This window comes from Fundulus heteroclitus, unplaced genomic scaffold (genome assembly GCF_011125445.2).
Source record: "Fundulus heteroclitus isolate FHET01 unplaced genomic scaffold, MU-UCD_Fhet_4.1 scaffold_142, whole genome shotgun sequence".
Lineage (NCBI taxonomy): Eukaryota > Metazoa > Chordata > Actinopteri > Cyprinodontiformes > Fundulidae > Fundulus > Fundulus heteroclitus.
Window position 1 is genome coordinate 237434 of NW_023396554.1, and position 16126 is coordinate 253559.

The 16126-nt window shown below is 40.9% G+C and overlaps 1 protein-coding gene across 2 annotated transcripts in view; it reads left to right on the top strand.

The window, feature by feature from the left end:
* The window catches only part of LOC105921439 (transmembrane channel-like protein 3), a 141279-nt gene that overhangs the window by 52372 nt on the left and 72781 nt on the right, over positions 1-16126 (top strand). For both annotated transcript variants that reach the window (XM_036129149.1, XM_036129150.1), the window contains 2 exons: positions 8920-9067; positions 9427-9536. In XM_036129149.1, the coding sequence (XP_035985042.1) occupies positions 8920-9067; positions 9427-9536 (258 nt within the window). The remainder of the gene's footprint in view (positions 1-8919; positions 9068-9426; positions 9537-16126) is intronic.

The following is a 16126-nucleotide window of genomic DNA, read 5'->3' on the forward strand; positions in this document are numbered from 1 at the left end:
TGCTGCATTTGATACAGTTGATCACAATATTCTCCTACAAAGACTTGAGCATACTGTAGGGATTAAGGGAAAGGCATTAGGCTGGTTTAAATCTTATCTGTCGGACAGATTCCAGTTTGTTCATGTTAATAATAAATCTTCTTCAAACTCTAGGGTCACTTGTGGAGTACCACAGGGTTCAGTCCTTGGACCAACTCTATTTACTATATATATACTTCCGATTGGCAAAATTATCAGACAGCATGGGATTAATTTCCACTGTTATGCTGATGACACTCAGCTATATTTATCCATAAATCCTGATGAATCCAATCAGTTACTTCGACTGCAGTCATGTCTTTATGACATCAAAAGCTGGATGACTTTAAATTTCCTGCATTTAAATTCTGACAAGACAGAAGTTGTAATATTTGTTCCAGAGTCTTCAAAAAATAAAGTTCTTAATCAATCACTTAATCTGGATGGCATTAACTTGGCCTCTGATAATAAAGTTAAAAATCTTGGTATTGTTTTCGACCAAGACATGTCATTTAAATCCCATATTAAACAGGTTTCCAGAGTTTCCTTTTTTTCACCTGAGGAATATCGCCAAAATTAGAAACATTCTGTCCAGGGGTGATGCTGAAAAACTAGTCCATGCATTTGTTACTTCAAGGCTGGACTATTGTAATTCTTTACTATCAGGAAGTCCACAAAATGCAGTTCGAAGTCTTCAGCTGATCCAAAATGCTGCGGCAAGAGTTCTGATGAAAATCAACAAGAGGGATCATATTTCTCCAATTTTAGCTTCCCTTCATTGGCTTCCTGTTAAATCAAGAATAGAATTTAAAATTCTCCTTCTAACGTATAAAGCCCTTAATAATCAAGCTCCATCATATATCAGAGCTCTGATTACCCCGTATGTTCCTAACAGAGCACTTCGCTCTCAGACTGCAGGTCTGCTGGTGGTTCCTAGAGTCTCTAAAAGTAGAATGGGAGGCAGATCCTTTAGCTATCAGGCTCCTCTCCTGTGGAACCAACTCCCAGTTTTGGTCCGTGAGGCAGACACCCTATCTATTTTTAAGACTAATGTTAAAACTTTCCTTTTTGACAAAGCTTATAGTTAGAGTGGCTCATGTTACCCTGAGCTATCTCTATAGTTGTGCTGTGATAGGCCCAGGCTGCTGGACGACATCAGGATCTAATTTTCTCACTCTACTGATTTCTACTGTTCTTCAGTCTACTGTTCTCCAGTTTTGCATTGTATTACATTGAAATTACTGTCGTCATTTCAGCTTTTAACTTTTTGCTCTCTCTCTTTTTCTTCATAGTATTTACACCTGGTCTGGCGTTCTGTTAACTGTGACATCATCCAGAGAAGACGGCTCACCCGCTACTACCATCTAATGTAGAACAGATTACTAGATCAATGTGTGCTTCTGTGCTTTTTTGTCTCTCTTGTTGTGTCTCTGCTCTGTCTTCTGTAACCCCAGTCGGTCGAGGCAGATGACCGTTCATACGGAGCCCGGTTCTGCCGGAGGTTTTTCTTCCCGTTAATGGGGAGTTTTTCTTCCCACTGTCGCTTCATGCTTGCTCAGTATGAGGGATTGCAGCAAAGCCATGTACAATGCAGATGACTCTCCCTGTGGCTCTACGGTTCCCCAGGAGTGAATGCTGCTTGTCGGGACTTTGATGCAATCAACTGGTTTCCTTATATAGGACATTTTGACCAATCTGTATAATCTGACCCAATCTGTATAATATGATTGAACTTGATTTTGTAAAGTGCCTTGAGATGACATGTTTCACGATTTGGCGCTATATAAATAAAATTGAATTGAATTAAATTGAGTATGTTAGAACCAATCCCGATCAAGTTGTTTAAGGAGGTGTTCCCTTTGATTAATGCCCTCATTTTAGATATGATTAATCTATGCTTAGTAAATGGATATGTACCACAGGCTTTTAAAGTGGCTGTTATTAAACCTTTACTTAAGAAACCATCTCTTGATCAACACGAGTTAGTAAATTACAGACCTATATCTAATCTTCTTTTCTTATCTAAAATTCTTTAAAAAAAGTAGTTGCTAATCAACTTTGTTACAAGGTATCACAACATTTACAAGGTAATGACCTACTTGAGCAGTTTTAGTCAGGCTTTAGAGCTCATCATAACACTGAAACAGCTCATGGTGAAGGTCACCAATGATATTCTCATGGCCTCAGATAATGGACTTGCTGCATTTGATAAAGCTGATCACAGTATTCTCCCAAAAAAACTTGAACATACTGTAGGGATTAAGGGGAAAACATTGGGCTGGTTTAAATCTTATCTGTCTGAAAGATTCCAGTTTGGTCGTGTTAATTATAAATCTTCTTCAAACTCTAGGGTCACTTGTGGAGTACCACAGGGTTCAATCCTTAGGCAAATTCTCTTTGCTATATTTATGCTTCCAATTGGTAAAATTATCAGACAGCATAGGATTAATTTCCACTGTTATGCTGATGTCCGTCCGTCCGTCCGTCCGTCCGTTTTCTTCCGTTTATCCGGGGTCGGGTCGCGGGGGTAGCAGCTTCAGTAGGGAGGCCCAGACGTCCCTCTCCCCGGCCACATCAGCCAGCTCCTCCGAGTGAATCCCAAGGCGTTCCCAGGCCAGCCGGGAGACATAGTCCCTCCAGCGTGTCCTGGGTCTTTCCCTGGGCCTCCTCCCGGTGGGACGTGCCCAGAACACCTGACCAGGGCGGCGTCCAGGAGGCATCCTAACCAGATGCTCGAGCCACCTCAACTGGCTCCTCTCGACGTGGAGGAGCAGCGGCTCTACTCTGAGTCCTCCCCGGATGACTGAGCTCCTCACCCTATCTCTGAGGGAGAGCCCAGACACACTACAGAGAAAACTTATTCCGGCCGCTTGTATCTGGTTATGCTGATGTCACTAAGCTATATTTATGCATAAATCTTGATGAATTCAATCAATCCTTTTTCACCTCTGGAATATTGCCACAATTAGAAATAGTCTGTCCAGGAGTGACTCTAAAAAACTAGGCCATGCATTTGTTACTTCAAGGCTGAACTATTGTAATTCTTTACTATCAGGAAGTCCACAATATGGAGTTTGAAGTCTTCAATTGATCAAAAATGCTGCAGCAAGAGTTCTAATGAAAATCAACTAGAGGGATCATATTTCTCCTATTTTAGCTTCCCTTCGTTGACTTCCTGTTAAATCAAGAATATCAATCAAAATTCTCCTTCTCACGTGTAAAGCCCTTAATAATCAAGCTCTATCATATATCAGAGCTCTGATTACCCCATAAGTTCCTAACAGAGCACTTTACTCTCAGAATGCAGGTCTACTGGTGGTTCCTAGAGTCTCTAAAACAAAATGGGGGGCACATAGTTAGGATTCGGCAGGCTGTGCTGCATGCACTGCCTGTTTTTCTCTCTTTCAGGTGATCAGAGTAGACAGGTGGGTGTGGCACGCACCTGCAGATCGTTACGACCGCTGAGCCTGGAGTTAAAAGCAGGTTGCAGTCATCTGAAGGATGCCGGAGTGTTAAACCGTTGTGGTACACTTAGTGGCCACTGTCTCTCGACAGTTCCTTGTTCCTGCGTGATTTATGTTCTTGTTCTCGGTTCTAACTCATGTTTCCTGTTTCCTCGTAGTTTGCTCTGTGTTTTGGATTACTCACCGACAGTGGTGGAGAAAGTACTCATACAATGTACTTAAGTAAAAGTACAAATACACAGACAAAAATTTACTCAAGTAAAAGTCAAAGTACCACATTATTATTTTACTTAAGTAAAAGTAAGAAAGTACAAGCTTTTAAAACTACTTAAGTATTAAAAGTAAAAGTACTTGCCAAGCATAATAACTAACGGCTTATATAATGTCATTAAGTGTACCTATCGTATTTAGTTTTAACTGTAACTGTTACATGGAGATTATTTTAATGGCGCTAATATTTATTTAATAACCAGGACGTGAAGGAGTTTAGCGTCAACTTATATGTAACATTCATGGCGGGAGACGTGATCACGACCGCAGTAATCACTGTTACTTGCAAGTTCATGCTAGCTTATAACAATATACAGTAATCATATTTATTTACTGCAGTCGAGTTCATCAAAAAGCTTGCTAAGATTACATACGTCTCCTGGGTTTCCTTAGATAGGAAACGTTTTGACCAATCTGTCTGTATGATTGGATTGAATTTGACTTTGTAAAGTGTCTAGAGACGACATGTTGTGAATTGGTGCTATATAAATAGAATTTAATTGAAATTTAATTGAATAGATTCCCCCACCTGGGCTGTTGATCTCTGCAGTCCGTCCAGTCACCATGGGCCTATTAGCTACATATCTGATCAGGACTCTCCTGTCTTGTTTTGTAAATTTAGGTGGGTGGGGTTGTCTTGGTAGGCTTACCCGTTGTGCCATACTCTTTCCATTTCTGGATTATAGATACAACAGTGCTCTGTGAGATATTCAAAGCTTAGGAAATCTTTTCATGGCTTAAGCCTGCTTTACACTTCTCCACAGCTTTATCTCTGACTTGTCTGGTGTGTTCCTTAGACTTAATGATGCTGATTGCTCCCCAATATTCTTTTAACCAACCTTTGAGGCTGTCACAGAGCAGCTGTATTTGTACTGAGATTAGATTACACAGATTGACTAGACAGTCATAAGCAGCCATCAGGCAACTTCTGAAGGCAATTGCTTGGAATCAGAGAAAAGGAGGCTGAATATTTTTTATGCACCACACTTTTCAGTTTTTTATTTGTAAATTTTTTTAAATCATGTATTATTTTCTTTCTACTTTACAATTGTGTACCACTTTGTGCTGGTCTTTCACATAGGATTCCAAAAAAAAAAAATGTATGTTTGTGGCTGTAATTGTGATGTTCTTGGCACTGGCGCTGATTTTTCTACACTCTGCACACCTATTCCTCTCTGCCCTGCTCACAATTATCCTTTACTGGCTTCAGCTGTTTTCCTCTCCATATAAGCCCCGTCCAAATCAGCTTCCAGTGCCAGATTGTCTCATAGCTTGCTAGCGAGTACCTTCCAGCGTTTTCCCTGTTCTGTCTGCTAACTCGTACCTGACCTGTTCTGCCTTGACCACGAGAGTGCGTAACCCCTTAACTGATTCTGTCTGCTCACGTCTGGAAACCTGTCCCGGCCCGTCCCTGGATTTCTGCATCTGCCTTCGCCTTGGATTTCTTGCCTGTGAACCTGACCTGTCTGTCCGTGAGTTTTTCGAGTCTGCCTAACCCCTGACGTCTGTGTATCTGCTAGTTTTTTGGACCTTGAATTGGACCTGGACCTGCCTTCTGGATTTCCCCTCTTGTACCTCTGCCTGGATTTGGCTCACTGGACTTTGCCCCCCAGACCATCACCCGTCAAAGACCCCAGTGGACCGCCAGCCGCTCAACGGCTCAAACCCCTGCAAACCCCTTCCTGCCGAGCCGGTCCCCGAGCTCACAAACCCTCTAACAGGGGGTTACCGGCTCGAGAGCTACCCACGCGCAGCGCATGCACATTCAAAATAAAGCCTGTTACCAACCACTGACCTGTGCTGTGTCGAATCTTGGGTCCTACGTTATCGTTCATTACAGTAATGTGACAAAATGTGAAAAAGTTAAGGGGTATGAATACTTTTGCGAGCCACTGTAATTAGGAATAATGGAGCCATATTTTTTTGAGGTACATCACATACAGCCTGTGTTTGTTACCCTTTGGAACAGGGGATGTCCAACAGCCATTTTATGCATAGCACACTATGCATAACACACACACATATCTGTGTGTGTGTGTGCTGTGTTCTGGGTTCATCCAAGACAAATCATGACTATATATATATATATATATATATATATATATATATATATATATATATATATATATATATATATATATATATATATTAATGCTGCCAGTTAAACGCGTTAACGTAAACCCATTTTAACGCCGACAATTTTTTTGTCGCCGTTAATCGCGCGTCGCGTCAAAACACACACACCGTTCCCTAATGTTTTTCTCCCCGCCTCGCTCTCCGGACTGTGTTTCTTTTACCCTCGGCGCTTTCCGTAGTTTCAAGAGTGCTAGAAAACTGCAGCAAAACAGACCCGCGCTGCGCTCAATGTTGCCAACAGTGAGCGCAAAGTTTCTTTTACCCTCGGACACATGCGACTTTGGGCTTCTTTTTTCTAAAAGCGCTTCTAAATTTCATGAGTCACGGGTTGCGGATTTTTTGGGCAGGTTTCTGAAAGTGAAATCGCTTATTTGGGCTCTAAAATAAGTGACGAAATAGGGGTTATTAAGAGGCCTGCCTGCACTACATTTGAGTGTATCCAGCTGAAATATCCCTCCGCCATAGGAGCTGACGGTAGTAAAGGCAGACAGAGCAACTCTGCTCGTATTTTCTGCAGTTTACGGTGCAATAACCGGTGATAACTGCTGAAAGTAGATTACTTGGTGCAGATCACCATTTTAAGCAGAGATTGGTTCTGAAGATGAGTTTTTAACATGCTGAGAACATTGCAGAAACCCCAACCCATAAACCGTACTTTAATGCTTATTAATTTGTTGTCTCTGTATTTGACAACCCAGGGATGAATCACGTTGCCAAACGAAGTACCTGGAGTTACTAATCAGTTCCTAAACAGTCTCTTTCAGGGTATTAAGCTCCTGCCCAGTTGCAAGCAAAGTGTAAGACTGGAATGACCTGCAAATTTAAAACCTTTTTCCAGGCTTAAACTCTATGAATATGGATAGAAACAGCAAGCAAAAATATTCAAAGAAATTATTGTTGTTGGTGTGAAAGCTCAGAATTAGATGTGTGTGTGTGTGAGAGAGAGAGAGAGAGAGAGTGAAGAAATGAACAAAACTTATGACTTTATTCAAATGTTAAATTGTTATTAATTTATATGTTTTATATGTTTATGCATAATACCATGTCTACCTTTTGTTTAAGAGGCAAAAAAAATATATCGGCATGAAAACAGGTATTTATTTACACATTTGTTTACACATGGTGTAAACATCAGGGCGTCATGATTAGTCATATAGCCATTATAGTCCAGAGTTTAACATTTGGCACCAGGATGTTTTCATTCCAATTCTGAAAAGTGCTTGAAAAATAAGAAAAATATTTTTTGTACAAGCATGTATTTTATTAGTGTCATTTATTGCAAAATTGCATATTAAAATGCCCAAACAGGCTATTACACTTTCAGAAATAAAAGGATAAAATATGCGATTAATTTGCGATTAATCTTGAGTTAACTATCGACATTATGCGATTAATCGCAATAAAAAATTTTAATCGTTTGACAGCACTAATATATATATATATATATATATATATATATATATATATATATATATATATATATATATATATTTTTTTTTTTTTTTTGATTTGTCTTGGATGAACCCAGAACACAGCACACACACACACACACACAGAGCTAGTTTCCAAAGTTTATTGAAGCAGCAAGAAGTGGATGATGAAAGCCAGAGTCATTTACCAGATGGAAGTTGCAGGGATACAGGAACTGGCATACTGGAACAGACAGGAACAGGACCAGGACACGAGCAGGAACAGGACAGGCATGATGTTCAGAGGACTGGAGACGAACCGGTAACCATGGACAAACTGAGGTGAGTTTATATGGTGGAGTGAGCTGATGGAATGAGTCCATGGTGATTGCAGCCAGACAGGTGTTACTAATCAGAACTGCACTGGAAATGGAGCGAGAAATGTTCAGTATGCAGCCTTCAGGCTGCTTCAGGCTGCATCATGACATTACCCCCCCCCTTCCAGACGACCAATAACCTCCTTGCCTGGGCGGGTGGAGGGGGGTATCCGGATGGCGGGCAAAACAAAACAAAAGCTGGAACCCATCGGGCACAGGAACCTCACCGGCGCCGAAACTCAGGAGCACAGGATCCCTTGTCGGTGCAGGAACCAAGTGGATGCGGGGAAGACGTCGGAACTCATGAGCACAGGATTCTCTGTAAGCGCAGAAACCTTGAGAGCGCCGGAACCTTTGAGAGCACCGGAACCAGATGAACCAGAGGTGGGGCATCGCGAACATCGTTCCCGGCGAGACGAACCAGGGGACGAGGCGTCTTAGTACAGTGACGAACCGGTAACCATGGACAAACTGAGGTGAGTTTATACGGTGGAGTGAGTCCATGGTGATTGCAGCCTGACAGGTGTTCCTAATCAGGACTGCACTGGAGACGGAGCGAGAAATGTTCAGTATGCAGCCTTCAGGCTGCATCATGACACACACACACACACACACACATATATATATATATATATATATATATATATATATATATATATATATATATATATATATATATATATATCAGTTAAAAAAACTCAGAAGGGAACAAGCATTCATTGAAATGCCCCCAGCCATTATCGTTATACAGCCTGCCAACGACTTGGAGCTCATCACCAAATAAAAATCATCAAAACTCTAGAGGACACATGCAAAAGTTAATTGCTGTAATGCTGAAAAAGATTTTACTACTGATTATTCACAATAGGATAAATAATTTTTGACCTCCCATTTTTTATTAAATGTAAATAAAAACAACTAAATTATTTTTTTTATTTTCCCATTACATTATTTTTATCTGTTGAGAGATGTCTGTCTCAAACAACTTCTTGGTTGAAATCAAAATAATTGTTTTATTAAAATAATCAAATAATAATACAAAATAATTGTATCTAAATTTATCAGGGGTATACATAATTTTGTACATAATTTTGTGCAAATGTATACCTGCCACAATGACCAGACAATAGCCAGCACTTAATGTTCACATAAAAATTAACTGAACAAATAATTTTTGTTTTCGAAATTATTGATGACGCAACTTTGTTTACACTCGACTTCTTTCTCAAAACTCTCTTTCTGCAGGGCAGTTCTCATCAGTCTGCGTATTTTAGCCAACATCCTGGTTTTGCTGTCGTTAGCTGGGAGCATCTACATCATCTATTTTGTGGTAGACCGATCTCAGAAACTGGAGCAGGAAAAACCAGAGCTGACCCTGTGGGAAAAGAATGAGGTACAGAAGCAAGATATAGATCTTATTTATTAGGTTAATTTAATTAGCCAACATACAATAGGGTTAAGTACCAATGGAGACCGGAGACTGAAACTGGAGACATGAAGGGGATCCAAGAGAAAACTACTTTCTGGTAGAGGACTGGGTTTGTTTATTTTTCTAAGATTTAATTAACATATGAATGAATCCATAAATAACCACCTCTGTAGCAAACTGTAGTCAGGTGGTCCATATCGCTTAAAGATTTAGAGTGTTCTCGTTTTCTTTTCCACTGTTGTTTTTGTGGTTTTGTTGGTTTTATGTGCAAAGATATAGGCATTTCTTTTTCTCAAATTGTCATGGTTTATGTGGCCCTCCAGGTGAGTGTGGTGGTTTCCCTCATCACCATGATTGCCCCTTCTGCTTTTGAGCTGGTTGCCCAGCTGGAGATGTACCACCCAAGAACCTCTCTGCGATTCCAGCTGGCCAGGTAATAATTTAATTTACTCTAACCAGCCTAATGCATCTTTACTTAGGCCTGAGTAGGGAAAGCCTACTGTTATTGAATCATTTCTTTATTATTCTTCAGTGACCGTAAGCGGCTTTTTGGAGGTCTAAACATAGTTCACTTTTCTACTGGCCCTACCCAACCAATAGACAGAAGTTGTCTCCTTAAGACCAGTCCCTCCTCATTTGCATAGTGGGGTAGAAATGTAAAAAAGACAGGCAGAAATAAATAGCAAAGAAATAAATAGGGTAAAGTCAATAGGATAAAAAAAATACAAAAGGAAGAATACAACAAACAGAATTAAACGCGTTTAAGAAATTAATCATTTGTCATGTTTAGCAAATTTGTCATGTTTCGCAAATTGAAATTGAATCAGTTAAAGGTTTTATTGAAGAAAATAATAAAGGTGGAGATGAAGTCTGCAGGCTGGATTTCAGGGTCTTGCTGAGGAAGGGAAGGCGAGAGGTGAGCAATAGAAAGGTGAGGGTTGAATGGTGAGAGTCTGAGGAGAGCACTGGAAGCTTGGTAGGGTGATGTCCAGGATTGTTGATGGGAGGTTTAGGACCGGTAGGTGTTCGGCAGATGTTTAGTCAGAGGGTGGACAGACAGGCGAGCTCAGGCAGGAGGGCTTATGCAGGGTGTGGATCAAAGCCTTCACGGGTTCCAGGAAGCTGGCTTGGAACGTCTTGGTGGAGTCTTCAGAATGTGTGAGTGACGGAGGAATGGATCTTGGCTTGGAATGCAGGTCCTAGGACGAAGGAAAATGAGAACAGGATTAGGCTTGGGTCATGAAAGGAATCAAGGCTTGAAAAGATGTTTGTTTTGTACCAACGCATGAGCGTAAACGAACTGACGCCCTCCTCCTGGTTCCAGTTCCTTAAGAAGGGTGGTAATCAGCTCAGATGTAGAGCACATGCCCGTCCAACCCTGCTGAGAAGGAGAAAGAGAAAACCCGGCCTGCACCTCGGCCTGGACTTTGACATCATTAATGAATAAAAGTTGAAAGCTATAATAGATAATAATAAATAAGGCTATTATTACAAAGGTACAATTTTGGATAAAGCTTGCTGAATTTTCCTGTTAAGGCCCTTTTTACAGCTGGCCTATTTGGCCTGGCTCTACTTGTCTCCAACCGCTTTGTGAGCGTTTACATTAGTTTTTCAGCAATGATGGCTTCTTTTGTCCCTGCTCAGGAGTAGGGCCGATCAGAGAAGTAGTGGAAAAAAGTGACGTGAGCAGAATGCTGTACACTGATTGGCCAAGGGTGAGAAGAAACGAGAAGGTTTTCACTGTAGAAATCCAGAGAAAGGTTAAACTGAAGAGCAAAGACATTAATACTAAGGAACACCATAAATGGAGTGGGTCAAACAGTACTATTTACAGTACTATTTACGAACCAGAAACCATGCTTGAAAGAAACAAAAAATAATAAGAAGAAAGTTTTCTCTACACAGACGGGCACGTTGTATGATCTGTGGCTTAGCAAGGTACGCTCTATCTTGACATACACTGAAACCTATTAAGTTTTGTCTCAAAAGAGGTTTTGATTAAAAAGGTTGTACAAGGCCCCTGACTGAACCACCATTTGCTGCAGGTTGCAGCTACTCTCTGGATTTAACCGAAAGAACACTCCTTCGAATCAGCGCAGTGCACATTTCCAATATCCTACCTCTAATGTTTTTTACTGAGATCAAATGTCCGTGGTTTGTCTTATGAGGTCGTTATCATTGTACTTGCTGTGGCTGAGGCAAAAAATCCTTATGAAGCCCTAAATTTAAACTTCGTAAGGCAAATTTTGGAGCAGTGCAGGCAGACAGAAGCTGTGTTAAAAATAATATTAGTTCAGACTCATTTGTGATCCAGATATTTATCCCAGTGAAATATTTTATCATTAAAAAAATACAATATTGCATATACAGTTAGGCCCAGAAATTTTTGGACAGCGACACAATCTTCATGATTTGGGCTCTGCACCACATTGGATTTCAAATGAAAACAACTACATAGAAATAAAGTGCAGCCTTTAGGGTTTAATTCAAGGTTTGAACAAAAGTATATGATTAAACATGTAGGAACTGTAGCTATATTTATACAAACACTGCTCATCCTTTGCAGGCAATGACTGCCTAAAGTCTGGAATCCATGGACATCACCAAACACTGGGTTTCCTCCTTTGTGATGCTTTGCCAGGCCTTTACTGCAGCTGTCTTCAGTTGGTGCTTGTTTGTAGGTGTTTCTGCCTTAAGTTTTGTCTTGAGCAAATTAAATGCACGATCAGTTGGGGTGAGATCTGGTGATTGACTCGCTTGTTGCAGAATATTCCATTTATTCAGGCTTTAAAAAACTCTGGGGTTGCTTTTGCAGTATGTTTTGGATCATTGTCCATCTGGCTGCTCAGATTCAGCATTTGGCTGAATCTGAGCAGAAACTATATCCCTATACACTTCAGAATTCATCCGGCTGCTTCTGTCTTTTCTCACATTATTATTAAACATGAGTAACCCAGAGCCATTGGAAGCCATGCATGTCCATGTCACCACAATGTAGTGTGCTTTAGATGATGGGTGTAATCTGGGTGCGATTTGCTGGGGGGGATTTCCCCCCCTCTGTTTGTGACGTCCCCCCCTCGTGTAATTCATGTTTTACCCCTGTGGGGGGTACATTCCTCCCCCCCTCTGGTCTGAATAGGTAATATTATGGATTTTTAAAAATGTATATAAATTAGGGCTGTCAGTTTTAACGCGTTATTAACACATTAGACCACAACGCCAACATTTTTTGTTGCCTTTAATTGCGCGTCAAAACACACACACCGTTCCCTAATGTTTTTTCCCCGCCGTGCTCTCCGGACTGTGTTTACCCTCGGCGCTTGCCGTAGTTTCAAGAGAGCTAGAGACTGTAGTAAAACAGACCCTCGCTCACTGTTGCACAGACTGTTCATTTCATGCGACTTTGGACTTGTTTTATTCTAAAGGCGCTTGTAAATTTCATGAGTCACGGGTTGCAGTTTTTTTGGGGCACGTTTCTGAAAGTGAAATCGCTTATTTGGGCTCTGAAATAAGTGACGAAACAGCGGTTATTAAGAGACCTGCCTGCACTAGACACTTTGTATCCAGCTGAAATATCCCTCCGCCATAGGAGCCGACGGTAGCAAAGGCAGACAGAGCAACTCTGCAGTTTACGGAGCAATAACCGGTGATAACTGCTGAAAGTAGATTACTTGGTGCAGATCACCATTTTGAGCAGGCATTGGTTCTGAAGATGAGCATTTAACCAGGGCTTTGAACTGATTTTTTTTTCCCCAAATTGGTTCGTTCCGAACAGAAACGGAAATATTACGTTTCCGGTTATGAGTTCCACCAATAAATTGACGTTCCCGAACCGGTTAGAACAAAAAAATACTGTTCCCGGAACGGTTAATTTCGTTCCTTTCGTTTGACAAATATAGCTATTGATATTGTGTTTGGAATGAGCGTTTTACTTAACGATGGATCGTAATTCACCTCTTATTCAAGATGTGTAGCTCTAGTGGAGACACCGCTCTCTCTCCATTCAGTCAGCGAATGTGTGATGTGATGTCACACAGGAAGTGAACTTCAGCCATCATGGTAACGTGCGCTAACCTGACTCCCCCAGCTGTATGTCGCTCTGCCTAGCTTCACTCACATACATCTGGGACACCTTTATCGAAGGCTGGGCCTTATCAAAAATCCTTGCATATGATTGGACAAGCCACTTTTCTGTCATCTTTATCGACATGCTATTTCAACCACTCACACCGAAACCAACCCGTGACGCTGTGAGAGCGACGCAGGAAAAACTTTTTCTTTTTTTTTTTATGTTTGCGGCTCTAGTGGCACGCGTTTTATTGACAGTGAGCTGACAGGAAGAGGGGGGAAGACAGGCGGCAAAGCGCCGCAGGTCGGAGTCGATCCCGGGCCGACCGCATTGAGGACTAAAGGCCTCCTAACATGGTTTGCGCTAACCGCTAACCGACAAGATGTCCGCTGCGGACGCGCCCCGAAAAAAAAAAATTGCCAAATCCGGTCGGGAGAAGGGCGAAAACATCGTCTCCACCAACAAAAGTCTTCAGGGGCGTTCTCTGATGTTCTTTTAATAAAACAATATTAGGTAGATTGGACAACACAGAAGAAATAGCAGCATCAATGTTAACGCTTGCTTCCTCGACGAGCCGCCATTGCTATCAAAACAGTCTCACGTCATGATCGCATCTCCACTACGTCACATCTATGAAACTCCAGCCCTGCGTCCTGATTGGCCAGGCGATGTCCCAGCTGTATGTGAGTGAAGCTAGGCGGAGTGCGCAGGAAAATGATAACTTTTTTTTAGTTAGGCAACTTTTTTTTAATTAGGCAACGAAAACTTTGAGGAACAAAATAAAACCGGTATTAACCGGTTACCATTATTTTTAAATAAGTGTTCCAGTTCCAGAACATAAAAAATAACGTTTCCGGTTTTATTTCTGTTCCCTGTAAAATACAAAAAGTTCCCGGTTTTCGTTTTCGTTCCTTGAACTGGTTCCAAGCCCTGCTTTTAACATTGCAGAAACCCAACCCATAAACCGTACTTTAATGCTTATTAATTTGTTTTCTCTGTTTTTGACAAACTAAGGCTGAATTACGTTGCCATACGAAGGACCTGTAGTTACTAAACAGTTGCTAAACAGTCTCTTTCAGGGTATTAAGCTCCTGCCCAGTTGCAAGCAAAGTGTAAGACTGGAATGACCTGGAAATTTAAAACCTTTTTCCAGGCTTAAACTGTACGAATATGGATATAAACAGCAAGCAAAAATATTCAAAGAAATTATTGTTGTTGGTGTGAAAGCTCAGAATTAAATGTGTGTGTGCGAGAGAGTGAAAAAATGAACCAAACTTATGACTTTATTGAAATGTACAATTTTTATTATTTTATACGTATATGCCTGATACCATGTCTATCTTTGTTTAAGAGGCAAAAAAATATATCGGCATGAAAATAAGTATTTATTTACAAATTTATTTACACATTGTGTAAACATCAGGGCGTCATGATTAGTCATTTAGCCATTATAGTCCAGAGTTTAACATTTGGCACTAGGATGTTTTCATTCCAATTCTCAAACGTGCTTGAAAAAAAAATAAAAAAATAAAAATGTTTTTTGTACAAGCATGTATTTTATTAGTGTCATTTATTGCAAATTGCTTATTAAAATGCCCAAACAGGCTATTACACTTTCAGAAATAAAAGGATAAAACATGCGATTAATTTGCAATTAATCTCAAATTAACTATCAACATTATATGATTAATCGATTCAAATTCAAATTTTTAATCGTTTGACAGCCCTAATATAAATACATGTCTTGTGTCCTTCACAATTGTTAATTTAATCTTTTGTTGTCTGTTTTTAAAGAGTATTAATACGTTTTCTGCTCGAAGCGGTTAAAGTAAACTAATACCCACTCCTGAGTCCAGACAGTAGATGGCGCAAGTTTAAAAACAATAGTCTAACCTACTGGATCTAGCTATTTACCTGAAAGAGCAGCTGCTAGCTAACCAAGTAATGAACGAGAACGTCTGGCAGCATGAACGTCAACAAAGTATTTTGTCATATTTCGGCCTGAAAAATCAAAAGGTAAAGAGTAGATGACAGGAGGAACAGCCATGGTAATGTTACAGGACAAACTTTTTGTGGATGATGAAGATTTGCAGGCAGCGTCAGAAGACAAGAAGCAGCAGCAGCCGATTTCTCCACCTTCCCGCCCAGGACAGGTTGCATGCTGTCTCGAGCCAAACAGCATGCAGGCCACATAACCTTGTTATGTTCATTTATAAAACACTTGAAATGCCCCCCCCCCCCCCCCCCTCTGTTTTTTTTTTTTTTGCAAATTGCACACTGGGTGTAATGGACAAGGGGTACAGGTGGAATATGTCCCCCCCACCTTTCGAATTTGTGCCCTTTGTCCCTCCCCCACTTTTTACAGCCGCAACGACAATTTAATGCGTTGTTCACATGTGGAAATGTGTTTATCCGAACTGTCTTTAAACACACCAAAAGCAAACTCCATGGATCACAGTCGGGGGACGAGCAGTTCTTCACTGTGTGTGTGTGTGTGTGTGTGTGTGTGTGTGTGTGTGTGTGTGTGTGTGTCAGGATTTTCAGCAAAGCAGCCAGATCCAGCAAAGGCAGAGAAACCTTGAACATTTCTTTTCCAAATAAACCATGTAGGTTGAGTAATGCTGTTGCTGTTCCAGAACTGGGCTGGCTTCTTCAGGTGTTTTTTCTTTGTTAAAGTCAATTATGGCCTTTCTATTTGTGAGGCTGATTAATGGTTTGCACTTTGTGGTGTATCCTTTGTACTTACTCTCATAAAGTCTTGTTTTAATTGTAGACTTAGATACCGATGCACCTACCTCCTGGAGAGTGATCTTCACTTGAGTGAATGTTATGAAGGGGTTTTCTTCACCATGGAAAGGTTTCTGTGATCCGTCCGTCCATCCATCTGTTTTCTTCCGCTTATCCGGGGTCGGGTCGCGGGGGTAGCAGCTTCAGTAGGGAGGCCCAGACGTCCC